Source organism: Zeus faber (assembly GCF_960531495.2).
Source record: "Zeus faber genome assembly, chromosome: 6".
Taxonomy (NCBI): domain Eukaryota; kingdom Metazoa; phylum Chordata; class Actinopteri; order Zeiformes; family Zeidae; genus Zeus; species Zeus faber.
Genome location: NC_137201.1, coordinates 26,796,160 through 26,823,167, shown reverse-complemented (window position 1 = coordinate 26,823,167; position 27,008 = coordinate 26,796,160). Strand labels below are relative to the sequence as shown.

Sequence of the window (27,008 nt, the reverse complement as noted above, 5' to 3'; positions counted from 1 at the left end):
ATATTATTTATATTATTATTATTTGTATTATTATTATAACTATAATTATTATTATTATTATAATTATTAATAATAATAATATTAATAATAATAATAATGATAATAATAATAATAATAATAATACGAATAACAATATTATTTATATTATTAATAATAATAATAATAATAATAAAATAATTAAAAATAATAATAACAATAATTATAATAATAATAATACGAATAACAATATTATTTATATTATTATTATTATTATTATTATTAATAATAATAATAATAATAAAATAAAATAAAATAAAATAAAATAAAATAAAATAAAATAAAATAATAATAAAATAATAATAATAATAATAATAATAATGTCATGCAGTACCTGAGCGGATCATGTGTCCGGAGTTGACCGGCTCTCCGCTGAGCGGATGGAGCCAAGTGGTGCTGCGCGTCTCATCGCTGCGAGGGACACGAAACACCTGTTACAGCGATGCAGGACGCGCGAACGGATCGTTCGTAGCGAACGAATCTTTGAAGCGGCTCAGGAGTCGGGAGTCACTACGGCAAAATGATTGACTTTCTACTCACGGACTCAAAAGAATAACAGAGGCCTGACTCAAAAGTCAGAGGCAAATACGGTCCAGGGCATCTGGTTTTAATTCATATTCATCACAACTGAACGTGACTTTCGCATTCCCCCAAGATGAATAATTTGAACCGCAGTAGATACATTTTTTTTTTTTGTGATTTTATTTTTAGGGAATTGGGCGAAATGTTCTTCTGCGGATCCACAAGTTTCATTCTTCCGCCGAAATGAACAATTTTGACGGCATGAAACGATCCTGAACGGAGTTCCATTCGCGGCTCAGAGCCCGCCGCCTCCGCCGCCTCCGCCGCCTCTCGTTGATCGTTCGACGGAGGTCGAGGTCGCCCGCGCATCGAGCCAAACCCAATCAAACCAACCGAGAGTCGGGGGGGACGGTAAACAACGAACGACTCTTTTTGACTGAGTGACTCGCCAAGAGCCGAATCGGAAAAAAGGCGTCGAACCTTCCATCGCTACCTGTAACACCGAGGACGGGCTTTAAAAAAAAAACAACAACTCCCGTTTAAAAAGAAAGAAAAAACAAAAGCAGCAGAACAACGCCTTCGTTGAGGAATTGTCTGGCAAACGCGAAATACTCAGACTTGGGCTTACTTGATGAAGAACACCCTGCCGTCCGTGCAGACGCCGTAGGACCAGCGCTCAGGTAAGGTGTCCCGGCCGAGCGGAGCCGCCATCATCCGGTGTCAAGTCCCGCTCCGCGGAGCCTCCAGGGAGCTGAGCCTCTTAAAGGAGAGGGGCCGCAGGACTCGGCGGCGTGCGTGTGCGTCGCTTCGCGTAGTCTTTTTTTTTTTTTTTTGTCCGCCGACAGAAATTGATGGGTTGTTGTTTTTTTTGTTGTTGTTGTTGTTGTTTTTTGTGACGGTCTTTCCTGAAAGTTTTTTGAACTTGTTGGTTTTTGAGGTTTTTTTCGACTGAAGGACGCGAAAAAGGAGCATTGTACCATTTTAACACAGCCTTCGACACAATGCACAACGTCAGTAATTACAATTCAACTATGTTTTTTTTATGGTAGTAATAATGACAGTAATAACACCATTATTATAAGTAGTAGTACGAGTCGTAGTAGTAATAATAATAATAATAATAATAATAATAATAATAATAATAATAATAATAATTACTCACGTTAATAGTCTAGATAAATAAATTAATAAATAAATTCCACAGGCTGTGCAAACAATAATATAAGTATGTATTATTATTATTTGGGTATGTATGTACAGTAAACAACACAGTGGCATCAGAGTATGTATGTACAATGTCCAGAGCAGTATTTTTTGTACAGTGATGTGGTGCATGTGCAATGGGTCGATAATAATTAATTGTCTATGCAATTGTAGTTTCTGTGACTTTGCAGTTGTATTAAATGTTTCACATATTTTATGTAATGTAACAATGAGTCATTGTACATTTTATAGTTATAGATCTATCGCCCAATTTATTATACTCTAGGCCTACTTAAAATGAACAGCCAAGGCTTTAGTGGCCCTAATTTGCCGTTCATAATCCCGGGATCAGAACATTCTTCAAACGGCTGTAGACCGGGGGAAACTATGCTCGTCAAGAGGTTCTTCAAACGGTTACGGTCCAGAATGCGATGCTTTGGGAGACGAGAACCAGAGGACCAACGGGTGGTGCGTCCGCGTTGTGAGACATTTGTTGTTTGTTGGTTTTCCTTAGATGGTTGTTAGAGCCAATAACCCCGTGGCACATGTCACAATAACACACGTGTCCCACCAGACATTCCAAGGCAAACACACACACACACACACACACACACAGGTGAGGACATAGGGATGGCATGTGCCAAAGTGGCTCCTTATGGAGACGACGTGTGGAAACTTGCCGACGACATTTCCACAAAGACCCCCTCAACGCCCGTTTTGTTTTGGAATCCACCATTGGGAAAGAGAAAAAAAAAAATAATAATAATCACCTCCTCACCTGTTTTGTCCTTAACCCCGGAATGACCGGGAATTTCCCGAAACAGAACTGTGGTCTCAGAGGGCTGGTTGGCGACGGTGCAAATAGCGGTCAAGTCAAGATGCTTTGTGTCCAGCTCCTGAGCTATAAAACGGACGCTGCTGGGCTGTGAACTCTTGACTTGTGGGAAGACACTGGTTTAGCTTTGACTTGAGACCTGGCGCTCCACCCAAAACGCATCAGCTAGAAAAGGTGGAGGGGAGGACGGGGGTCCCCCAATGACTTCTTACCCTTTTGATTCCAGGGGCGGCCGGGGGGTGACAGTGATGGTTTCTCCGTCGATGAGTCAGTTTATTGTGTTGCTAGAGGTGGAGGTGGCAGGAAATTGGAATGAGTCAGTGACGGTTGGGGACCCCCCTCGGGTGTTTCTTTTGTTTTTGTTTTGTTTCGTTTTTTTGTTTGGTTTTGTGTGTTTGACTTTTTTCTTCGTGGCTCTTTTTTCCTTCGTTTTTTTTTTTTGTTTTTTTTTTTTTGCGCCTGTGTTGAGTTTGTGTGTTTTGGATCTGCTGAGCTGGAGCTGGAGATGGCGATGAAAGCACAGGTCATCGCTTTGGCTTCCTTCTCGCGATCTGAATCTGTCGTGTCTGGTGCTTGGACTGGGCCGGTACTGAGCACAGCACCAGCCCCGGTAGCTTGCCGTGATCGTATAGTGGTTAGTACTCTGCGTTGTGGCCGCAGCAACCCCGGTTCGAATCCGGGTCACGGCATTGGCTCACAACGTCATGGCATATGGGCTGGCTTTTTGGACATTTCACTGCATATATGTATGGAATTGTGCATATGTATGTGACGGCTAAACCTCTTGAATCTACTCGCCGGCGAATTGGGCCTTTTTCCTGAGTGCCGACTCTCCTCACAAGCTGCCGGTGCTCTGCTCTGCTCCCTCGAGTGGACAAATCAAGTGTCGCGCGCACTTTTTCTTTTAATCGTTAGAATTAAATTTCCTGGAGGAAAAAGACCTGTACATCCCGTCCCATGTCACGCATGACAACTTACACCCCTCCGCCCCCACACCATATTTATTTTTCAAGCACTGATTTTGAGGGGGCAATGCCGAGGGCAGGGTGAAAGCCCGTTAAACATAACCCTTCCTTGCACGTGCTCCGTGCAAGGGTCCAGCAGCAAGAAAAATAACTTGTTAACACTTCAATCACGACATCGCATGACATCGCATGACATCGCATGACATCGCATGACATCGCATTACAACACATTGCATTACATTGCATCGCATTACATTGCATTACATTGCATGATTTAGACAGTCACAGCTAAACCTTCTCTCGGAATAAGCAGCAATAGTTGAGTGAGAGAGGATTTTTTTTTTTGGAACGGGGAAGTAAGTTTGAAACGGGGAACGACATCCTCATTACATACAGGTCAGTGCTACATTCAGCGGCTGGGGTTTGAAAATGTAAGGTGGAACACAAACGACGAAACAATAGGTGCTGGCACTGTACAGCCGGATGCTTTCAGGGAAAATATTTCCTTCGGATAACATGACGCGCAGGTCACTCTGGTGAAAGTGAACTACTACATCGTTGCACAGTGGCTGTTTTCTCTCCACCTGTAATCCTGGGGGATCTCGGGGAGGAAAATCCTTGGAAACGGCTGTTAGTCAAATTAGTCCTTTGGTTAGGGCTAGGGCTATTGTTAGGAGTTAGTGCTAGGGTAAGGGTCAGGTTAGGGTTAGGTTAGGGTTAGGGGTTAGAGCTAGGGCTATAGTTAGGGTTAGGTTGGGGTTAGGGGTTAGGGTTAGGTGTTAGAGCTAGGGCTATAGTTAGGGTTAGGGTTAGGTTGGGGTTAGGGGTTAGGGTTAGGTGTTAGAGCTAGGGCTATAGTTAGGGTTAGGGTTAGGGGTTAGGGTTAGGTGTTAGAGCTAGGGCTATAGTTAGGGTTAGGGTTAGGTTGGGGTTAGGGGTTAGGGTTAGGTGTTAGAGCTAGGGCTATAGTTAGGGTTAGGGTTAGGTTGGGGTTAGGGGTTAGGGTTAGGTGTTAGAGCTAGGGCTATAGTTAGGGTTAGGGTTAGGTTGGGGTTAGGGTTAGGTGTTAGAGCTAGGGCTATAGTTAGGGTTAGGGTTAGGGTTAGGTTTGGGTTAGGGGTTAGGGTTAGGTGTTAGAGCTAGTGCTATAGTTAGGGTTAGGTGTTAGGGCTAGGGTTCGGGGTTAGGGTTAGGGGTTAGGTGTTAGGGTTAAGGCTAGGGTTAGGTTAGGGTTAGGTGTTAGGGTTAGGGTAAGATTGGGGTTCGGTGTTAGGGTTAAGGCTAGGGTTAGGTTAGGGTTAGGGTTAGATTGGGGTTCGGGGTTAGGGTTAAGTTAGGGTTAGGCTCTGTGTTTTTTGTGTGTTTTTTTAATTTTGAGAATTTATTCGGTTTTGGTTCAATGCTTTGATGTGAGCTGTGATGCTGGCCTGTGTGCGTGTGTGTGTGTTTTATATGTAAGTATTATAACCTTTAATTCATAGTCACTATTATTTACCCGAAACAACTCATGATTACCAAGGCATGATTCTTTCTCCACATCTGGCTCGTGAGGCGTCCTTCACACCCGCGCATTCTTTCGGGATCTTGAGGTTGAACGTTTTGAAAGCACCCCAACAGCAACGAGAACAAGAAAAACGTGTGGACGTGAAAAAGGCGAGGGGGCGTCATCCCGGAGCCCTGGCAGCCGGTACTGACTCAGCTGCCAAGGAGCGTGTTGATTTGGAGTGTGTTGGAGTGTGTTGTTCATTCATGTATTAAAAAAATGTCACGTCAAGAAAAGCAAAGAAGCAGAAGGATGGAACGGTTCAATATGTTTTCATCAGTGCTTTCGTTAAAAATTACGGGTTGGATTGACCCAGATGGTGGGTTACAAAGCTTTATGACAATTATGGGGTTCTGGGATCACACCAACCCGCAGGGTAGTATGGTATATTGAACATGACCAGACTGCCAAGCATTTTAGTTCATATTCCCTCCCACACGCTGTAGCCAGGATGTATTTGACATGGTATAGTCAGCAGAACGAGGTCAACATTTATCGAACATATCAAATATTGTATTCAAATATTATTAATGTAGTTGTGGCCATAGTGACAGCAAATAAATTGTGTTTTTGTTTCCTATATAATGTACTTTTCTGAAACGGAAAGCAAAACTGCGTGTGACTGAAAGAAATGGAAATTATTTTTTGTGCATGCAAATACCTCAACAGAATTATTCCACCATTCCTGACTCATTAATAAAAAATACACTTCATGTCTAATGTTGGTTGTGATCTGCTGTAGTTTTATAATGTCTCCGCATTATGAATTATGTATTGAGGTCTTTTCGCTTGAGCCGTATGTACTTATTTCTAAATGTCCATTATATCATACCCTTAAAGACTGGGAAGAGCAGCCCATTACTATCACAAAATGTGATAGCAGAATCTTGCCTGGATTATCAATCAAACATTAATGGAAAATAAACAGTATATATTTAACCAGGACACTTTCTGAGACCCTTCGGTGGATCCTCCCGGGAGTTTGCGCCCTGTAGAAAAGCCTCGTCAGCCAAGACTTCATTTTGTCTTCCTGAATTCCATCACTAATTAGTCGTTCATCAATAAGTAAAGAAGTAGGAAAGCGGAGAGCGCATGAAAGAAGTGGGAGAGATTGAAAGGTCCCTAATCAGCCCAATGGGATGATTTAAACTCCGTACTAATGATCTGCAAGCGCCGGCCTCCTGAAGTGGGAGGGCAGTTGGGGTAGAAATGCCTTGCTCAAGGGTATACAGTAATGTCTAATCCGGATGCGGTAAGAAGCGTTTGGTTGCTTGTTTTTATTTCGGCCTGATAAAACCTCTATGGAGCAAGGTCCCTTATGACGGGTGTTATAAATGAGTAAACCGATAGGACGCCTCGTTGCACAGCGCAGGAATACGAGGAATACAGGAAAATATAGGAAAATAAAAAAACAGAGACAACACGTTCAGCAATTTAGGCAAGATGTGGGTTAGATGCTCCTCATCCATATACTGTACATTACACAGCAGACTGGACATGTATTATAAAGTCATATCAATGGAAGACACACACACACACACACACACACACACACACACACACACACACACACACACACACACACACACACACACACACACACACACACACACACACACACACACACACACACACACACACACACACACACACACACACACACACACACAGGACAAAAGACATTTATACACACTCAGTGCACACTCTTCCTTTTGTGTGTTATTAAAATGCATGGTGAATAATGCATGGTTGAGCTTCAAATAAGAGCCTGGTAAATAATGGAGCATTTCAGTGCTATGCTGTTCAATCAAACAATAGCTGCTGTATATATAGTGTATATGTATATATAGCCGCCGTCTATATGTATATATAGTGTATATGTATATATAGCTGCCGTTTATATGTATATTTAGTGTATATGTATATATAGCCGCCGTTTATATGTATATATAGTGTATACGTATATATAGCCGCCGTTTATATGCATATATAGTGTATATGTATATATAGCTGCCGTTTATATGTTTAAATGGTGTATATGAATACATATACAGTATGGTTTATACAGTACTGTATATACAGTATACTGTATGATATACTGTATGTATACAGCAATCTGCATAGATTTTCTGGGAGTCGGGTTATGTACCTGTATACTAATGGAACAAATAAAAGTGAAAAAGGAAAATGTAACTTCACAACCAGTTATCAGCCCATTACTGTTCAGAGTCAACGATGTCCGTTGTACTTTATGTATCAGTCGTCCGTTGTACTTTATGTGTCAGTCGTCCGTTGTACTTTATGTGTCAGTGGACTGGGTACAGTAGCTCAGGAGGTAGAGCTGGTCATTTAGTAAACTACAGCCTGCTGGTTCGATCCCAGGCTCCTCCTGCTGGCATGCTGTAGTGTACTCAACCCCTGATGGCTGTGTCCATCGATGTTTGAATAATTGTAAGTTGCTGTGGATAAAGCATCTGCTAAATGTTATCAGTTTGGTTCTTTTTTTGAACATAAAATTGTCAATAATTGTTAACCATAATGTCTGTCATGAGCACCTGGGTTATCTTAAAGGCCACCTATGATGCTCCTTTGCAACAAGTTAATATAGGTCTCTGAGGTCGCCAAAACATGTTCTTGATGGGTTTTATTTCTAAAAAATACCTCCCAGATTATGGATTCTAGCCATTCTAACATGCCTCTATAACCCTCCTGTTCCGGGGCGCTCTGTTTTAGTGGGTGGCGCCACCCTCCTGAGTTCCGGGTTCTGTGATCCAGCGGCATTTGAGCTTTACTTCTGGGTTCCGTTGTATTTAGTCCATAAACTTTCACTGATTTCACTTTATCAGTCCAACAAAATCTGTTTCTGAACAAATTTGAGATGAGAAATAAGCAATCCAGTTGCTGAATCTTCACCCATATTCGATGTGCGAGGCCTCATTTTAAAGTTTCTTCCAACTTTTTGTTGCCGTTCTCCAAGCATGTGCGGGGACAATGCACCGGGACACCACACATGGGATTTTTTTGTGACATGTAAGCGTTGGAAAATAAACTACTTCCTCAGTTGGTATCAATTCCTCTTTCTTCGAAAAGATTTGCGCTGGTCTGGCCGACAGAGCACTTCCCAGCGTGGATGGAGTTACTCACATGGTAGGTGGTTCTAATTCTTCTGAAACAGACAGCTCACACACACACACAATAAAAAAACACAGACCTGGTTATCTTATTCCACAGTGTGTGTGTTAGTCGGAGACCCAAATGTATGCGCACAAGCACCGAAAAGGTGAGTTTTTCGTTATACGTCCTCTTGAACCGCAAACGGGAGGGGCTGGTTTGGTCTGTTTTGCGTTGCTTTGCACCCTCTGCTGGAAGGAGCAGGTAACAGCCGTTATATACGCCGTAATACTCACATATACAATTCTGATATCTAATATTCTTACATCAAATTCAGTTACTGCGATTCCAATATGCTTATAGAAGGCTGTCTGAGTCCGAATTCCCCTTCCCCTCGCACCCTACGAATCAACGTGTGTGCGTGTGTCCATTCATTGTCAACAGTACCGCACATGGAGGTGTGACCCGGCGAGTGTGGCTCCCCCAGAAGGTTTCTTTGCTGCTCTATGAAGGTTCCGCACAGACGTGTCTATGTTGACTCTGGCTCTCGCCGCGGGAGCATTTTCGACAACTCGCTGGCAATCTTACTGCGCCCATCTTTTAACTCCGCAGAAATGCCACGAGCTATCGGCGCGATGCGCGCAGCGGCCGCGGCTCCACGTCGCCTCCCGTGGCGTCAGAACACGTTCTTTTGTTTTCGTTTGAGGTTTTTTGGTTTTTTTTTTATTCCCCTGTTTCATCTCTCCCTCTCTGACTCACCAGCCCTTCAAAGCCTGTCTCCAGCTCGTTTCAGGGTTAGGGTTTACACCGCTGCAATTGATCTGCAATACAAATAATTTTAAAACAAACAACCTTTTTTTCAGCTGGTACCTATTGAGGGTAGTTTTACCCATCCTTGGGAAGGGCTGTGTTTTCTGTACAAAAATTGCAACGGGCGAGCCATGCAAAGCTTATCTCAAACACGCAGTCACACGAAGAGCAGCATGATTCACGGGAAGAAACGTTCAACCCCGGGGAGGTCCACGATTCGGAGAGCGATTCGAGCGGGGTGCACGCAGGCAGCCCAGGCACACGCCACCCGATCAGAAATGCAATAATCGGATAATCCGCCCAATGCTTCTGTCACAAAGCCACCACGACGCTGAAGAACTGAAGACGCGCCTCAGCAAGCGTGAGATCAATGACAACGGAATTCCCTTTAGTTCGCCACACGGTGGCAGTAGGGCGACGCAAATAGATCTTCAGCCGCTCACTCGGGGGCACATGTTCAATTTCGTGTGGTTGCCAAGTTTGGGGGGGGGGGGGGGGGGGGTTAATTTCTATACAACAATACGTATAATTGCGCAAATGTTTTAATTCTTTTTTTTTTCGTGTACGCGCCATCGCAGAGCAGCGACTCGCCGAGCAGCGCACCCACCCACACACGCACGGCTCCCATTCCCGAGTCCTAATCTCGCGACGCCACACGGGATGTGACGCGGAGGTCTGGCTGCACGAGATTACGACGTCGGTCCCGACGCCCGGAGCCGGAAATGCCGCGCGGTCGACCGTGACTCACGAGTCAACAAGCGACAGCGGGAACAAGCTGCTGTTTTCGACCAGAAAACCCCAAAAGAGAACACGGACGAAGTCACGGAGACGGCCTGAATGTCTCCTATATGTACGTGTTCGTATGCGGGGAGGTACTAGTGCTGTGGTTACAGACATTAGCAAAGGAAAAGACCTGCTTCCCTCCACGAGCCTACAGGTCACCCTGAGGCAGGGGAGGCCCGTTGATCCTAAACCCCTGAAATGTCGGGTTAGAGATGGTTAAGTTTAGGTTTAAGGTTAGAGATGGTTAAGTTTAGGTTTAAGGTTAGAGATGGTTAAGTTTAGGTTTAAGGTTAGAGATGGTCAAGTTTAGGTTTAAGGTAAGAGATGGTTAAGTTTAGGTTTAAGGTTAGAGATGGTTAAGTTTAGGTATAAGGTTAGAGATGATTAAGTTTAGGTTTAAGGTTAGAGATGGTTAAGTTTAGGTTTAAGTTGATGGATGGTTAAGTTTAGGTTTAAGGTTAGAGATGGTTAAGTTTAGGTTTAAGGTTAGAGATGGTTAAGTTTAGGTTTAAGGTTAGAGATGGTTAAGTTTAGGTTTAAGGTTAGAGATGGTTAAGTTTAGGTTTAAGGTTAGAGATGGTTAAGTTTAGGTATAATGTTAGAGATGGTTAAGTTTAGGTATAATGTCAGAGATGGTTATGTTGAGGTTTAAGGTTAGAGATGGTTAAGTTTAGGTATAATGTTAGAGATGGTTAAGTTTAGGTTTAAGGTTAGAGATGGTTAAGTTTAGGTTTAAGGTTAGAGATGGTTAAGTTTAGGTATAATGTTAGAGATGGTTAAGTTTAGGTATAATGTTAGAGATGGTTAAGTATAGGTATAATGTTAGAGATGGTTATGTTTAGGTATAATGTTAGAGATGGTTAAGTTTAGGTATAATGTTAGAGATGGTTAAGTTTAGGTATAATGTTAGAGATGGTTAAGTATAGGTATAATGTTAGAGATGGTTATGTTTAGGTATAATGTTAGAGATGGTTAAGTTTAGGTATAATGTTAGAGATGGTTATGTTGAGATTTAAGGTTAGAGATGGTTAAGTTTAGGTTTAAGGTTAGAGATGGTTAAGTTTAGGTATAATGTTAGAGATGGTTAAGTTTAGGTATAATGTTAGAGATGGTTAAGTTTAGGTATAATGTTAGAGATGGTTAAGTTTAGGTTTAAGGTTAGAGATGGTTAAGTTTAGGTATAAGGTTAGAGATGGTTAAGTTTAGGTATAATGTTAGAGATGGTTAAGTTTAGGTATAATGTTAGAGATGGTTATGTTGAGGTTTAAGGTTAGAGATGGTTAAGTTTGGGTATAAGGTTAGAGATGGTTAAGTTTAAGGTTAGAGATGGTTAAGTTTAGGTTTAAGTTTAGAGATGGTTAACTTTAGGTATAAGGTTAGAGATGGTTAAGTTTAGGTTTAAGGTTAGAGATGGTTAAGTTTAGGTATAATGTTAGAGATGGTTAAGTTTAGGTATAAGGTTAGAGATGGTTAAGTTTAGGTATAATGTTAGAGATGGTTAAGTTTAGGTATAATGTTAGAGATGGTTATGTTGAGGTTTAAGGTTAGAGATGGTTAAGTTTAGGTTTAAGGTAAGAGATGGTTAAGTTTAGGTCTAAGGTTAGAGATGGTTAAGTCTAGGTCTAAGGTTAGAGATGGTTAAGTCTAGGTCTAAGGTTAGAGATGGTTAAGTCTAGGTTTAAGGTTAGAGATGGTTAAGTTTAGGGTTAAGGTTAGAGATGGTTAACTTCACGTATAAGGTTGGAGAGGGTTTGGGTGTCATCCATGTCCAATGGGAAGTTTTTCAGACTCATGAAGTTTGGGAATGACGGGCCGTCGGAGCAGTGGCATGGCGCCCCTCAGGAACGGCGTAGTACCTGTCAGCCCTCCGATCAGGATTACATCAATCGGTGGATGACTTCACAGGCAACTCGACGATACCTACATTTATGGCTGTGTGATCATAGACTTCAGGCAGAAGGTTTTTTCAAAAAAAGAACGGCGGCTGGGGTGAACTTTCTCAAAGTAGACACCGTATGCGGAGGTAGTTCTTGTTCTTGTTCTTCCTCTGTTATCAGGCCCTTAGAAGAAAACACGGTGAAAGTTTTTTCAGATCTTGAAAAACAGGCTGGGTTGACACGAGTCATGCTAATCCGGCCAGGGGAAACTGCTGTGATCAAATAGGCGGCTCTGCACTGTCATCAAGTGACTATTTGAAGATTGGTGCATGGAATGTACCAAGATAAGCAGTGTCTGCAGGCAAATTGCCCAACATATTGCAAGAAATGGACGCAATGGAAGTTGACAACAGCGGTCAAGGCGGTTTCATCATTTTGTACTCAGCAGGGAAAATAATGGAGTAATGGCATAGCGGTTATCATAATTAACAAAGCAAGAAATACAGTAGTGGAATGGGACAAGAACAGTGATAGAATTACGTGTGAAAAAAAAAAATTAAATCAACACCAGTAAACATGGATACGTTCCTACCTTTTGGTTCAACGGCTGATGAAGAATTGGCTGTAAAAGAAAGGTTCTATGAGTAACTTACAGGAGCAATTAAAACCAAAAAGACCGTCATTGAAAATGTCAGAGAATTGGGAGACTTTAATGCCTAGGCAGGAGAACAAAAAGAGGAAATGATTGTGGGACCTTTTGGTGAAATGTTAATATCCTTTTGTAAAGGGCAAAAATTGATCGTCAATAACACATGATTTGAATAAAAGCGGAATGCAGGGCATACCTAAGGCCTACCAAATAGACTTTGTACAGTTCTAGTCAGTGAAAGGTACAGAACTGCAGTAAGGAATGCAAAAGCAAGCCCTGGAGCAGACCATAACCCAGTTGTGGTAATTCTAAAGTGCAAATTGAAAAAGGTACAAAACGGAAGAAAAATAAACAAAAAACAAAAGTGGAACTTGGAAGAAAGTAAATACAAATGTAAAAGAAATGAGAGCGGAACAACTACAGCTGATGAAGCAACCTGAATGGAAAGACGAGTATTATGGCACAAAAGAAGTGAGATGTGGGAATAAAAAGTCAATGCAAACAGAAATGGATGAATGCTAATATCTTTAAAAAAAAAAAAAAAATGGAAGAAAGACAGAAAGGGAAAAAAAAAATCAAGGCAGACAGAGAGACCAAAACCTAAAGGAGATACAACAAATGTGCAGGAAAAGCGAAAGAAGGACAGTTGAGCAACCTGTGTAAAGAACTGGAAGAATAACATCGACAGCATCGCCCAAGCTTTCATCAGAAGGTGAAAGATTTCAAGGGGAAAAGCACCAGCGGGTCACGATCAACAGCAATAAAAGGAACAAGGACGAGCCCTCCTTGAAAAAAGACAAACAAGTACTTATGTAAAAGATTGGCTGAGTCAACCAAGGAACTACATGCAGATAAAAGGACAGAAACGCAGACATGTCGAGAAAGCGATCACACAACACAACCCTGCATCGAAATAAATGACACCACAGAGGAAGAAATACAGGAAGTGATGAAGAAGCGACCCCAAAGAATAGGAAGCGGAGCAGACGGTATCCCAGCGGAACTACGTCAAAAGCCCAGGAGCGGAGGGAATGAGAAAAATCGACGGCGCCGTCAACAAGATCTACAAGTAGGGGAAAATACCGAAGCGAATGGCGACGAATTTCCGAAAAGCAACTTCCTTCCTCTGCAGAAAGTGAAAAGTGCTCAGGTGTGTGAGGAGCACCGGCTGATAGACATTAGCAGTCATGGGCCGAAGATGCTGTTGCATATAATCAAGAGCAGAATGACCAACATCCTTGATTTCAGAATACCGGCTGAGACACAGAAAAGGAACGAGAGACGTCATCTTCATAATAAGAACAACTGGAGAGAGGATGATACGAAAGAACAAAAAGGTTTACATGGACCATCAAAAGGCTTTTGATCGGGTAAATCATGAGCGGCTTATTGAGATACTGAAAGAAGGAAGGAAGGAATTCCGGCACATGAAATAACAATAAAAGAAAACCTACCGGGACCGGAAAGCAGCCGTCATCACGGAACACGGAGAAACAGAAGCAGTAGACATCTAAGTAAGGCAAGGCACGACGGGGCGTGTTTTTTGGGGGTTTTTTTAATCTCAGATTCCCTTTCATTTCTGCACGGAAAGGGTGATGGAAGAAGCGCTACGGGAGAAGAGAGGGATGAGGATCAATGGGGAGAGCTTGACAAACGTCAGCTTCGCCCGGCGACACAGTTGTTCCGGCAGGAAGACGAGCGGGAGCGAAACTCCCAAGAAAGGTGAGAAGCTGTAAACCAGGCCTGCGAGAGGCACCGGGTGGCCGTTGGATTATGGGGAAAGGTTGAAATTGGGAGGATCAAAAGGAAGCTGGAGGATTCAGGTTTAGAAGATGGAAGATGTCTGGCGGAAATTTAATGCGGAATTTGGGAAGGCAAAAATGTCTTGGAGAATAAAGGAGTGGGAAGACAACAGAGGACAAAGAGATGGAGCGGAGAAAGAAGATATGAGCAGTGGTGTAGTGCAGGGTATACCCTACTTGTTTTTCAGCGGGCTTCTAAATGCCCTCAGATGTGTCCTGCAACATCCACATGATGAGAGACTGACTTTAGAGTCTGAGCACGTGTTCCCTGAAAAACAGCCACGAAAGAGATGATCTGCACATAAACACTGGATTATGATGTCGTTGTCTTGCCCTATAATCCGGGGGCCAGTGTTGATCGGTTGCTCTGCTGTGGTGAATGTTAATTCCACAATGATCTTCGCTCCCTCAAGTCAAGCAGCAGAAGTTAAGCGGCAGTTTTCAAATACTACCCGGCCCGTTTTTGGCTGAACTAAATCTGCAAAAACATATATACTGTATATAATACATGTAGTGAAGACCTTGAAGGAATTTCATCAAAGGTGTTAAGTGTATTTTTTGGCAAAATGGAAGTTATCACTATGTTGACATGTATGATTCCAGTGAATCATTTCCAGTGAGAAACAGTATATATACATACAGTATATACAAAAAACAGTGATCACACTCACAGATTGGGGATTTTACCTTCAAATGAAAGGACTCTTCAAGTGAACGTGACTATAAACAAAGGTTGGCAACAAAACAGTCACAAGTGCTGGTCTGTGTCACTGGCCCTGGAAACCCATCGACCAATCAAACTGAAGGACCCACAGAGATAATTAGCACAGAACCAGCCAATCATGGAAGTGGACCTGCACAGACGGTAAACACGCAGACAGACTCCAACGTGTTGCCTTTTTTTTTTTACTCTTTTATTGCACGCAAGTCTTTTATCGTCTGGCCAGGGACAGAAGCAGATGAAGGAGAGCCTTTTGGGGCGAACTCTGGCCCATTTACAGTTTCACCGTTTATTACTGGGCATTGTCCCTGACATATATACCAATTAAATACCACAAATAAACTCTTTCAATCATCAATCTTCGGAAATGTGCCTAGTAAAACCTATAGTGGTCACAAAATAATCGTAGGAAATGTGTGTGTCAACAACACCTTGTCATCTATGCACTCTTACACTTTTTCGACCAATGCTCTTTATTGTTATCACAAATAATATTCTGTTCATTGGATTTGGAAAATATTCTCCTAGTGGTGTCTCCTACTGGCTACACTGAGGTGCTACAGGACAGACATGCTCAGAGGTTACACCCACAGAGTGCTCCGTGACCAAGACCACGGTCAGCGTCTGACACTGACACAGATGTTGACGTGTTCCGAAACAATGGCCAGCAAGAATAGACGGGTGATTTTGAAATGGAAGGTGCTATTAATGTTCACACGCAACAGTTACATTGGGGCAATTAAAAGGTGATGTCGTTCTTCTGAAGCGACTTGGCCGGACCTATGTCGAATTATTTACAATTCCCTCGAAAAGAAATAATCATCAAATATGAACATGTCTTGTGAGCATGGGCTTTACTGGCCCATTTATCGTTTAAATAGTTTTTTCTATGTGTGCGTGTGTGTGTGTGTGTGTCATGCTTTTCATTCATTTCTGTGCCGCAATTATGTGTGGGAAATTCCTGTTCCCACCCTTTCCTACCCCATGGTGAGGTCGTGTGAAGTGCACAGGGTCCTACAGTATGTGGTCATCATACAGCATCGTTTGGAAATCAGATGAATAATATATAACATGTTTTTTAGGCGTGTAGTTTGTCGGTGGGACTGTGTGTCAGACACAGTATAGCTGCCGGTGTGTTGCATCATCATCGGGGGGGTAATTGTGACCCAGGAGATATCAGGCGAATTAAAGGGGTAAAAAGTGTGTGTGTGTGTGTGTGTGTTGTGAAAACCCACCGCTGCACTGCTGCAATCATCTGCAATGCTTTCAGCGCCCCGCCAGTTCCGTCGGTTGCCTAGCGACGGGGTCGCCTAGGCCACCAAGATTTTGGTACCATGTGAAGATGAGAGGGGTGTAATGAAGGGGGTGAAGGTTATGGAGCACTATGAAGCCCCATGATTCACCCACCCAGAAAAACACCCCCTTGGCTTCCATCTGACACTGAATGTGTCCTTGGGTTTCTTGTAAGGCACTTTGGAACCAAAGCATTTTTTGTCAATAGCAATCATTATTATTGCTAATAATAATCATCATCATCAATAATAATTATTCCCTAGAGGACTGAAGAGAAAAATCAACTTCATTCACTTAGTGCATCTTATTATTTTCAGGCGGTGGAGACAAAGGGACAGATCTAGGAACACAAGATCTAGGAACACGAGATCTATTGTCCCTAGATCTGTCACTTTGAGACACTGTGGAAATGAGCCGACCATAACAAGCAGCAGGGAGCAGAGAGGGTGGAGACAGTCACAGGGAGCAGGCATCACCTGCTGGGCAGACAAGAAAAACACCCGCAAACGCTGTCAGCGATTGCTCACCTTTGCACCATGTTGTGTGTGTGTGTGTGGGGGGGGGACTCGCTAATTGATTTCTTCCCTGAGGGATGTCGTTTCATCATGCTTGTGTTTTTAACCCGTGTCTTACGACAGCCTTGCAGCAGATTGGGTCTTCAGACAAGCTCCTGTGGGGAATCAGCCCGAGCAAGTGATTGGATGTGAGTATCCTTATGTTTTTTCTTTAATTATATTTCTATTCCTATGATAATTTACAATATATATTTCTTTTTTTCACGCTGTGTAGACCTATCCAGTAGACCTAGTGAGATACAGATCCATACAGTGTATTTATGCTTCATTTTGGCGCGTTTCTTTAATCGGTCTTTTTGTTTTTCCCCTAATTTGATGGTGCAAAGACAACATATCCAGCTCTACGCCCTCGACCCATCGACCACCTCCCCCTTTCCAGAATGGAACGAGCTGAAAACACAAACTGCGGGTCGTCCTTGCGAAAAAATTATCTGTCTAAACAAAATGGCACGTCACCATCACAGATATAACAGTGTGAACAACGTTTTTTATTGATTCGACATAGCACCTAGTGACAACATAGCTACAAGACCATTCCACGGGTAGATTGGACTGGATAACTCCACCACAAGAGGCACCGTGACTTCAACAAAGGGGGATAGTTTGAAAAGTTCATTCCTTAAAAACAAAAATATTTAAAATCGAATAAATAATTGGGCTTTCTCTCTCGGTGCTGGTGCCAAGATACAGAGAGTGTTCCCAATTTATACAAACAAATAAATAAATAAATAGACAGCCCAATGTCCACTAGAATATCGATGTTTACATCGACAACACAGGAACTTTTGTGTATCACGCGTGGTTTCTCTGTTGCCACTGAACATCTCAAACACTTTATGCTGCAAAACTCAACTATCTTATGAGGTTATCAGATACCATCAACGTCTAAAACACACCACTAATTTTATTTAAACATATAAAAAAAACCAATTCAAACAGTGAACTCTAACCTTTAAAAAGGAAAAAAGAAAAGCTCCATAGGGCATGAATAAGTTACATTACTAGGTCAGCATATAAGGCATACAAAAAGGACATTCCACATGTTAATGCTGAGAATAATATGAGAAAGTGTCAAATCAGTGCAACATTCGCAGACCACTTCAGCCGCAGGTCGAGGTACAGGAGTTGTTCAACTTGACAACAAAGGCGAACGCCGGCCTCACCAAAAAAAAAATGATCGGCCTGAAAATCGAATTCAGCGTTGCATTGCAACCAATGGATTACTTCTCATTTGAAAATGCAAATAAAACGAACATCTAGGGCTCGGGGGCCGGCGCGGCGGCGTCCAGGTAAGCCCTGAGCCGCTCCCTGTGGGGCCCGGCGAGGCAGCGGCCCACGGCCCGCTCCGTCTCCATGATCCGCCGGCGGAAGCGGTCCCTGTCGCGCGCCAACTCCTCCCAGTGTCCTTTGCGGGTCGCCTGGCGGGCGAACGGCCACGTGCGCATCACGTGGACCTCGACGAGGGGAGAGAACCACACCTGGGGTCGCAGACAGGACGAAGACAGAGGGTTGGAAAACATCCCAAAAGGAAGACTCGAGAGCCGCTTGAGCGAGCTAACACTGAACTAGATGGGGCTGATCTTCTTACTGATACCATTCTTCCATTGATTTCTACCTCCCAGGGTTAGTAAGACTACTTACATGTTTTAACGTGCTTATAACTGTACTATTAACGTTAGTAACGGTCAATCTGTTAAAAAAAAAAAAGAAAGTATTTTTGGGAAGCATCCCGCCGATCGACAACAATCGGGTTGTTTGCTCCATAACTCATGAGGCTTTACTATGACGCGGAAGTCAGGTACTTTCCCTTCTGGTCGTCGTTCTCAGTGTGCCGTGGATTCCCAATCGCGTCACAAAATCCCTTTCTTTCGCCTCAGAATTTCACATTCCCGTTTGAACGTGACGTAAGTGCGTGTGTGCGTGTGTTCAGAGGAGCTTTGTAACATGACGGCAACAACAAATAAGTCTGTGTAGGAGTCAACTCTCTGCTGACTCGCTGGAATCACGTGAGCGGGTTAGTCATGGCGACCAGGCCCCGTTGCTACTTGACACCAAACAACAGGGCGGTGAAACAAACGGAGCGGGGCAGGAAATAACCCTGACCACCAACAGCCGTACACAAGGTGACAACGTACGCACCGGTGATAATTACATTTACATTTACATTTAGTCATTTAGCAGACGCTTTTATCCAAAGCGACTTACAATTGTTCAAACACTGACGGACGCAGCCATCAGGAGCAATTAGGGGTTAAGTGTCTTGCTCAAGGACACTACAGCATGCTAGCAGGAGGAGCCTGGGATCGAACCAGCGACCTTTAGATCACTAGACCACCAGCTCTACCTCCTGAGCTACCATCCCCATTATCCCCATAATCAGTCATTGAATGTGATCGTTTGCGATTAAATATGAATGTGTCAGTGTCTCAATATGTCTGTCTGAGTCAAGTCATGGGTGTAGGTGATGATGCCTGGCAGGGCCCCTTGTTTATAGGTTTATAACTTATTTATTTATTTGGGTGGGGAGGGGTGTAGTGTATATATTCACCTTTTTCTGGGTGGTGCTGGCCCGGCTACACCTCTTCTCCTCTGTGGATGCCGAGCCAGGTGTTTTGCTCAGCCTCTTCCAGGGAACCCGTCTGGTTTCTGGGTGTTTGTGATGCTTCCGCTGCCTCTCTGGCAGGAGGGGCCTGGGCGCTCTGGCGCTCCGGGGAACCACGGGCCTTTCCCTGAGTTTCTCACCCGGGGAGGGTGAACTTTCACAGGGAGGGGTGTCAGGGTCTCCCCCAGGAGGGAGCTTGGATGAGGGTGTGGAGGTGCCGGTGGTTGTGGAGCTCTGGAGACAGGCCTGGAAGTTGAGAGGGTGGTACGGGTCGTCGCTTTGGCATAGGGACTTCCACAGCTGCTCCTCTTCGTCATCCTCGGAGGACAGGGCGGCGGGCGCCCCGTCCTTCTCCTCTGTGGGGGCGTCGGGTTTGGCGAGGGGCGCGGGTCTGGGGGCCGGCTGGGGCTCTTGGCGGGGAGCGGGGGGCGCTCTGGTGGCGGTGCAGGCGGTGAAGAACATGGGGTTGTAGGGGTCGATGGGGCTGCTGAATAACTCCCACAGCCGCTCGCTCTCTGCCTTGTCCAGGTCGGCGCAGGAGCCGTCGGAGCTGGCCCAGCTGCTCTCGCTGTCCGAGCGACTGACCCAGAAGTTGAGGCCCCCGGGCCCGGACAGCTCCTCGGGGACTTTGCTCGCGGGGGCACATTCGGCGTCGCTGCTCTCCTTCGAGTCCTGGTGCCTCTTCCCCATGTTGGCGCTGGTGGAGATGCAGGCGGAGAAAAAGAAAGGGTTGTAGGGGTCGTTGGACTTGGACAGGGACTCCCAGAGCGCCTTGCTCTCCTCACTGTCAAACTCGCCCAGGCCTTGATCTTCCTCGCTACTCCAGTGGGAGCTCCTCTCCTCCTCCGAGGCGTCCTGTCTGGGGGCCTTCTCCGCGCTCTTGTGGCAGGCCTGATCCGAGCCGGCGGCGTCGCCGGGCGTGAAGATGTTCCAGTCCCCGCCGAAGCCCATCTTCCAGCTGGGGTGGTGCCCGAGGAAGAGCCCCTCGTCCTGGCCGACGAGGCCGCAGCACAGCTCGTCGGCCCGCAGGCTGGACAGCAGCGCCTCGGCCGTGCCGCTCCCGGCGAAGGCGTCGCCCACGTCGGCGCAGAAGTTGGAGAGGGGGTTTGTGCCGCCGACCATGACGCCGCTCTCGCCGTCAAACAGCGAGGAGAAGAGGAAGGAATCGGTGGGGCTCGTGGTCGTGGTCATGTGCTGGACGTGTTGACCCGACTCGTCTGTGATTCTCAGATGAACCTCGAGCCGAAACATCTGGAAAACTAAAACCAACAAAAAAAAAGGAAGGAGGGGGGTTAAAATATTTTTGGACTAAGTCCCAGGGTTCCATTGAAAACGGGTTCTGATCGGTTTGTTTTTCCCCCGCCATCAGTGGCTGTTGTTCCGTTTTTGTGAATTTTCAATCACATTACTGACGACAACTAGTTAAACTGGTTTATCAAATTCGCCGCCGCTACCTTTTCTGCTTCCTGCGCGGCTGAGTGGCGGACCCCGCCACCAATGGAAACCGCATAAAGAGGAACGCGGAACGGCGTCTGGTTTCTAGCGCCAGATAAATCGAACCCAATCTTATTTTACGGAACACAAAACAATGCTCACGCTCCGCCATTTTTAAGCTTTTCCCTAAAACGCAAACCACCAAAGTCGCCGTTTCTGAGCGCGTTCCAAACCGAATTCCGCTCCTATAACGTCAACACGGAGCCCCGCAGACGTGACAGCACCGTGTTGTTTTTGTTTGTTTTTTTTTTTTAATTATTTAAAGTAACCTCCGTGCGCGTCGTGTACCTGACATGAAGCTGAAGTAGATGACCTGGACCAGCAGCCGGAGCTGTTCCCACAGGACGCCCAGGATCTGTCTGGTCCAGGGCAGGAGCGCCATCCCCGCGGAGCCGAACCTCTCCACCGCCGCCTTTCCGCTCTCCACTGCCGCGGCCATGATCCCCCCACTTCTGAACAACGGGCGACGGAGCCGCGACCGCCTCACGTATTCTGGTACTCTTCGTCGAAAACGAGAAGAATCCGAGCTCTTGTCTGTGACGGGTGGATGAGGGCGTGGGGCCGCGTCATTTTTTTGGGCGCCAGCGCGTCGTCCGGGGATCGCTTCATCAGATGCGGCGGCTCTGCCTCTTCTCCATGTTTCTGCGTGTGTCTGTGTCTGTGTCTGTGTCTGTGGTTGTAGTCGGCGCGAGTGGGGGTCGCTCCGGCGCGGGCGCTAGGGATAAACAAGACGTGACGTCAGCCGCGGGCGACCGCTGATTGGACGGCGCCCGGTCGCCGACTGGAAACCACGCCCCCCCCCCTTTGTTACGAAACCGCGGTGACGCACGGAAAGGACGAGTAATTTCCCGAAGCAGCGGGAGACACCGAGGGCACGCACGCCGTACGTTTTCGGTACCGAAACAGGGCGGACGACGACAAGGGGAGTTAGAATGTTCAGCACCGTTATAGCGGCAGCGTCCTTCATTGTAGGTGCTTGTTTACATCTGTCTGTTCCTCACCGTGACCAGCTTGACCGACCCCTCCAGCGACACCACTTCCGGGAACCTCGCGCTCAGCCTTATAGGGGGGGGGGGGGGTGTGACATCACAAAGACATGAAATGACGATTCATGCCCCCCCCCCCCCCCCCCAGATTAGTAGCTATGTAGGGCTTCCCTCCCCAATGATTACATGCGTTTCCATGACAACGGGGCTGCCCTGGCACAGGGGACCCAGCCGCATTCCTTTTACTCCGCCTACTTCTCAGTCACGTTTTTGATACATCATTTGGAAAGTTTCATAAAGCACTACTAAATGACACGTTTGTGGCCTGGAAACTGTCTGCAAATTTTGCCTCAAATAATAATAACCAACATAAGGTGTACAGCACCGCCAGCACACTTGGTGTGATTACCATTACCTATGAATTTCACATTCTGGCCAGGTAGGGTTTTGTTGTTTGCCGACGCCGTCGTACAGAAAATAAGGCTGCAAATCAAGCGGGGGGGACATTTAAGATCGTAAAAAAAAAAAAAAAAAAAAGAAAAGCGGTACGGTAGATGTATATAAACGATGCAAGTTTTATAAAAAAAATAAATAAACAGGAGACAGCAGATTCCAATCGACTTTTTATTAATCCAAAAGATGAGTTTATGCCACCAGAGCTGAAGCTGTAGAGGACTCGCTGTTGACAAAAAGGAGAACGACGATTAATGGCAAAATCACCCCGAAAAGACGACATCTTAGCAGGCACGGTTTTGCAGCCGAGGCCGTCCGTCCACTCCTCGTTTACGTTTCGTTTTAACAGGCAGCCAGTGAACAGAAAGTGAATCTCACATGTCACCGTCTTATTCTCACAATCTTAGCTTCACATAACATCTGTAACACTGACGTGTGTGAAGGGGACTGGCAGAGCAGGCACCAGGAAGCCGCTCTGCTAATTTACCTCCAGTGTTTCTCTTGCACAACAGAAATATCACATCTCTTAACAAGGTAAGAGGGGGACAATGAATTGTGCGTTAGCATTTTGTCAGACATCTCCCACCCGCCGAATAAATAAAAATACGTACTACTTCCAGTTGGGAGCCAGTACTCTCTTGGTCTTGTAGTAACGGGCCAACCTGTGAATCCTGCTCTCAACGAGAATCAGGCGGAACTTGGCATCCTTGTCCTGTGAGAGAAACATTTTGGAGTTGTGATGCAACCTCGCGTTTCAGATTGTCACCAACTTTCCCTCATTTCATAACAAAGGATTTTATGCAATTTCCAAAACCTAATTTGATTGATCTACAGTCGACATGCTTCTTTCACATGCAAAACCAATTATTCAGAGTTTTTATAACCCAATCTATGCTTTGCCCTTTTCAGTGGTCTATCTGTACAGAAACCCTTCTCTTAACTCTCACAGAAAACTGTAGAAAAACACAAAAACGGTGTTTGAGAGCCGGTACCCAAGACAAAACCCTACATGAATGACAACAGTTACCGGTGGCATTTGTCCACATTGTGTCTGCGTGTGTGAAGGGGACTGGCAGAGCAGGCACCAGGAAGCCGCTCTGCTAATTTACCTCCAGTGTTTCTCTTGCACAACAGAAATATCACATCTCTTAACAAGGTAAGAGGGGGACAATGAATTGCGCGTTCGACCAGTTTCAAGGTCATTGTAATGTCACTACACCAGGGATTTAGAGTAGTTCACTTTCTCTAGTTAGCAGGGCACATGGCCACATCTCACTCACTGGACAACGTTTGAGGTAGAAGTTTAACATTTTTTTGGTAAACATTTTGACAACCAAACTAAGCTTCTTTAATAGATCTGTCCTACTAATTAGCTAATAGAGTAAAGTACTTCAGTCAGACCAAAATTGAAATAAGTATTTGGTCAGTGTTTTCCCAACACCCTGATAAAAAACAAACAAAGGAAAACCTAGGGTACTACTTCCAGTTAGGGGCCAGTATAATATCATTTCAATATTACAAGACAATGATTTTCATGAGAAGCACCAAACTTCATGGAGACTATACAGTTGTTTTTATTACACATTTCAGTGAGATAATCTGATTTAATACAGTTCATGCAAACTACCAAACATCGCAGCAGGCCAAGCCATACTACCTTTCTGTTCCTCTCCAGATGCTTCCTGACGGCCACGGCTTTCTTGATCAGGTGGTACAGGTCCTCGGGCAGGTCGGGGGCCAGGCCCTTGGACTTCAGGATCCTCAAGATCTTGTTGCCGGTGACAAAGCGCACCTGGGCCACACCATGGGAGTCCCTCAGAATCACACCTGGACACAAGAGGAAGGAGGTGCGTTAATGAGCCATTCAATTCATTATACACACGGAAATAATCACCAATAAGACATCTTGCCAAAACACATACATAAAAAAAAAATCAAATAGAATAACCATAGCACATACACCAGCTTTGTAGCAATTGTACTAGTAATGCAAGAAAGATGAAGGACAATAACGTAATGGGTCAGAGGAGTATCAAAAAACGGCTCCGCATACAGGGCTGACGATTCAGCCGCCCTTTCGGAACACATCCCATCCAAAAACACACTGGAAGAGTGACGCCATAAAACATCAATCTCTAGCTGCTGGATCAGAACAAAACTAATGACCCCAAATAACAAGTCTAGGGCAGTACAGTTCAGTATAAGTAACGGATCAGATCAGTTCTGTATATCGGTTCGAGTTATGAAAACATTTGCCGTTGATACCTGGATCACACTCAGGTTCACGATGCAACAATAGAATAAGGTATGAAAAGCTAAACATAGTTTGTTAAATTGGTATGCATAAGTATGGTTGTCGCAATTCTCCAAATCAACAGTTTGACTGTCACGGTTGACACTTGACTGACGGTTTGAAGTCACAAATCTCGATCCAAACATGTCTTTTTTTCCCCCGGCACTGATGGTGATGCCATTGTTAGACTATAGAGTCTTTATTTGTAAAGAATAACACTTGTTTCTCAATCAGCAACTTTTATTTGAATAACAATTAGGGATGCGCGCAATTAGTCGACTGAACGTTGCTACCCTCACAATTTGTACCGGAAATACTAGTCTGTTAACGTATTCTTAATCATTAATGTACCCATTTTAAATTGCATACTGACATCATTTGCACTGAAATGTCATGTCTTCCGAGTCAGTCATCATCATAGCTCTATTAAAAAATGGCCATTTGTTACTAATAACTCCGAAAACACAAAATAAACACACTGGCCTTTTCGCCCCACATGTTAAGCCAGTGTGGTGGAAAATAGGACAGACAACAGCTCGTAAAAACGACGGTTTTCCATGTGTCGCATGTCCTCGCTAGGGACCCTTCCTCGGGCGCTTCCTGCTCGGTAATGCGCTGCAAGCGGCTCTGGGTTGGCTTGGAAGGGTTCATGGGCGCTATGAAGTCACGATCCCTATTCGGGATTCCAGCTCCGGGACACACCGCTGATCTACCCCCACCCGGCAGGTGGAGGTTGAGCACGCAATATACCCAAAAAAGATGCCCAGACCGCAGCATTGAAAATACAGTGGTTATTGAAGAAAGTGATTAACTGTTTCAAATGGCTCTTATCGTACACGCAATATCTTTTATAATATAAGCAATATTTTTCCAGACCTTTAGACTAGTTTACTAGTCTAAATTTAAACTTCTGTTTAATTGACAGTGAAATTATTTGTTAGGCACATCCCAAATAACAACTACAAATAATAACAAATTAGAATACCCCTCCCCAGCACACACTGCATTTGTATACTGGTGGATCTTGACCGCATCAATATAACGACCATGTCGGGAGAGTCGGAAACCTGCTTGCAATTTCCAAGACCGAAATCCAACGCTCATTTCGATCGACTTTGGATTGGAATCTTGACACCCCTGTGCATGAGAGGTGTGAACATTTGGTATGGCTAAGGGTTGATCTGATGCTCTCCAAACAAAAGGACAATTAGTCTGAAATTTACCTGGAATTTGCAGATCAATTTCAAGTAGTTTTGACACAAGGCAATATCCAATAAAGTATTTGGTGGGCACCCTCTGCTATGAGCCCACCACTCACATGTATATACAACTTAAAAACAAGTTTTACCCCAAACATTGAGCTCAAGATTTCTTCAGACCTTTGTTTTCGATTTATACTTACCAATCTGAGAGGGGGTCAAACCCTTTTTGGCCAGCTTAAAGATCTGCTCTTTAACATCGTCGGATGTAAGCTTCAGCCACTGTAGAAGGCAAGAAAAAAAATCCATTATTTAACACATCACAGTCAAGGAGCTTGTTTTAACAGGGATTGGGCGTTTTTTATAATTTAGTTTAAATTAAAAATGGCACTCACGGTAGGAACACTGCGCCTGTAAGGCAGAGCCGACTGGGACAGGCCCTTTCTGCAAATTAAACAGTACATTGGAATTACAATAGAAACTTGACAATAGAAAGTAAAATGAGACCACGTCAACTATCGTACAGTCTCAACAGCAGAATTAACGGGAGACGCATTTACTTTATACATGTTTGCATAGATACTTGCACAGTTTCCCCACTTTTGACAGTGGTTGATACAGCCGCGTCTGGAGTTATTGCATATGGCCAATCCTTTCCATTTTCATAACGGTGAAGGTTTACTGAAAACCAGCGTAGTTGTAATTGTATTTACCTGCGTACAAAGCCATTTATTATTATTATTATTATTATTGCCTATCGTCGACACTCCGGAGTTTAGTTAAGTATCCGTCTTAACCTGAAAGCTAATGTCAGCTACCAGCTACCCTGGGCGCCCGTGTTTTACAGACAATGACACTTCCATGGCGCCGAATCAATGCGTCGCATTGCAAGAAAAAAAAAATGTAATTCGAAAAAAATGTAACCTATACACGAAGGAAGAGGCTGCTGAGCGCCAAGGCAAACGCGACACCCCCGCCGGCGAGGCGCGGCTAACGGCGAGCACGGATGCTAGCGCCGGAGAGGACGGACATTTTCAAAATCAAATTTCCTGGCCCCGGAGCCCACCAGAGAGGCCGGGCGGCTCGATTGGAGACCCCCCGCGCGTTACCGTCGCCATCCCGCGGTTTTAACGCGACGTTCGGCGGCGGGAGACCGTCTTATCGCGGAAAAGTCGGTCTCACCCGGGAGCGTGCATGCGACCCATGATGGCGGTGGAGGAAGAGAGGCCGCGCACGCGACGGAGAAGGGTGCTCTG

General features: G+C 44.8%; 3 protein-coding genes across 3 annotated transcripts in view; all 3 read right to left on the bottom strand.

Annotated features, from left to right (window-relative positions):
* Positions 1 to 1,269, bottom strand: part of LOC307231370 (pleckstrin homology domain-containing family A member 7-like) — a gene marked incomplete at its 5' end in the record, with an annotated part of 129,966 nt that extends 128,697 nt beyond the window's left edge. Inside the window, 2 exons of the mRNA XM_080002040.1 lie at positions 371 to 447; positions 1,187 to 1,269. Of these exons, the coding sequence (XP_079858166.1) occupies positions 371 to 447; positions 1,187 to 1,269 (160 nt within the window). The remainder of the gene's footprint in view (positions 1 to 370; positions 448 to 1,186) is intronic.
* Positions 1,270 to 17,192: 15,923 nt separating this feature from the next.
* LOC307231653 (uncharacterized protein) lies at positions 17,193 to 21,494 on the bottom strand. The gene is made up of 3 exons (XM_080002430.1): positions 21,110 to 21,494; positions 19,274 to 20,586; positions 17,193 to 18,203 (listed from the first exon to the last, which is right to left on the bottom strand). The coding sequence occupies exons 1-3, from the start codon at positions 21,258 to 21,260 to the stop codon at positions 17,982 to 17,984; spliced, it is 1,686 nt and encodes a 561-aa protein (XP_079858556.1). The 5' UTR covers positions 21,261 to 21,494; the 3' UTR covers positions 17,193 to 17,981.
* Positions 21,495 to 22,417: 923 nt separating this feature from the next.
* rps13 (ribosomal protein S13) lies at positions 22,418 to 27,008 on the bottom strand. The gene is made up of 6 exons (XM_080001816.1): positions 26,935 to 27,008; positions 26,148 to 26,196; positions 25,956 to 26,034; positions 23,918 to 24,087; positions 22,872 to 22,972; positions 22,418 to 22,486 (listed from the first exon to the last, which is right to left on the bottom strand). The coding sequence occupies exons 1-6, from the start codon at positions 26,955 to 26,957 to the stop codon at positions 22,453 to 22,455; spliced, it is 456 nt and encodes a 151-aa protein (XP_079857942.1). The 5' UTR covers positions 26,958 to 27,008; the 3' UTR covers positions 22,418 to 22,452.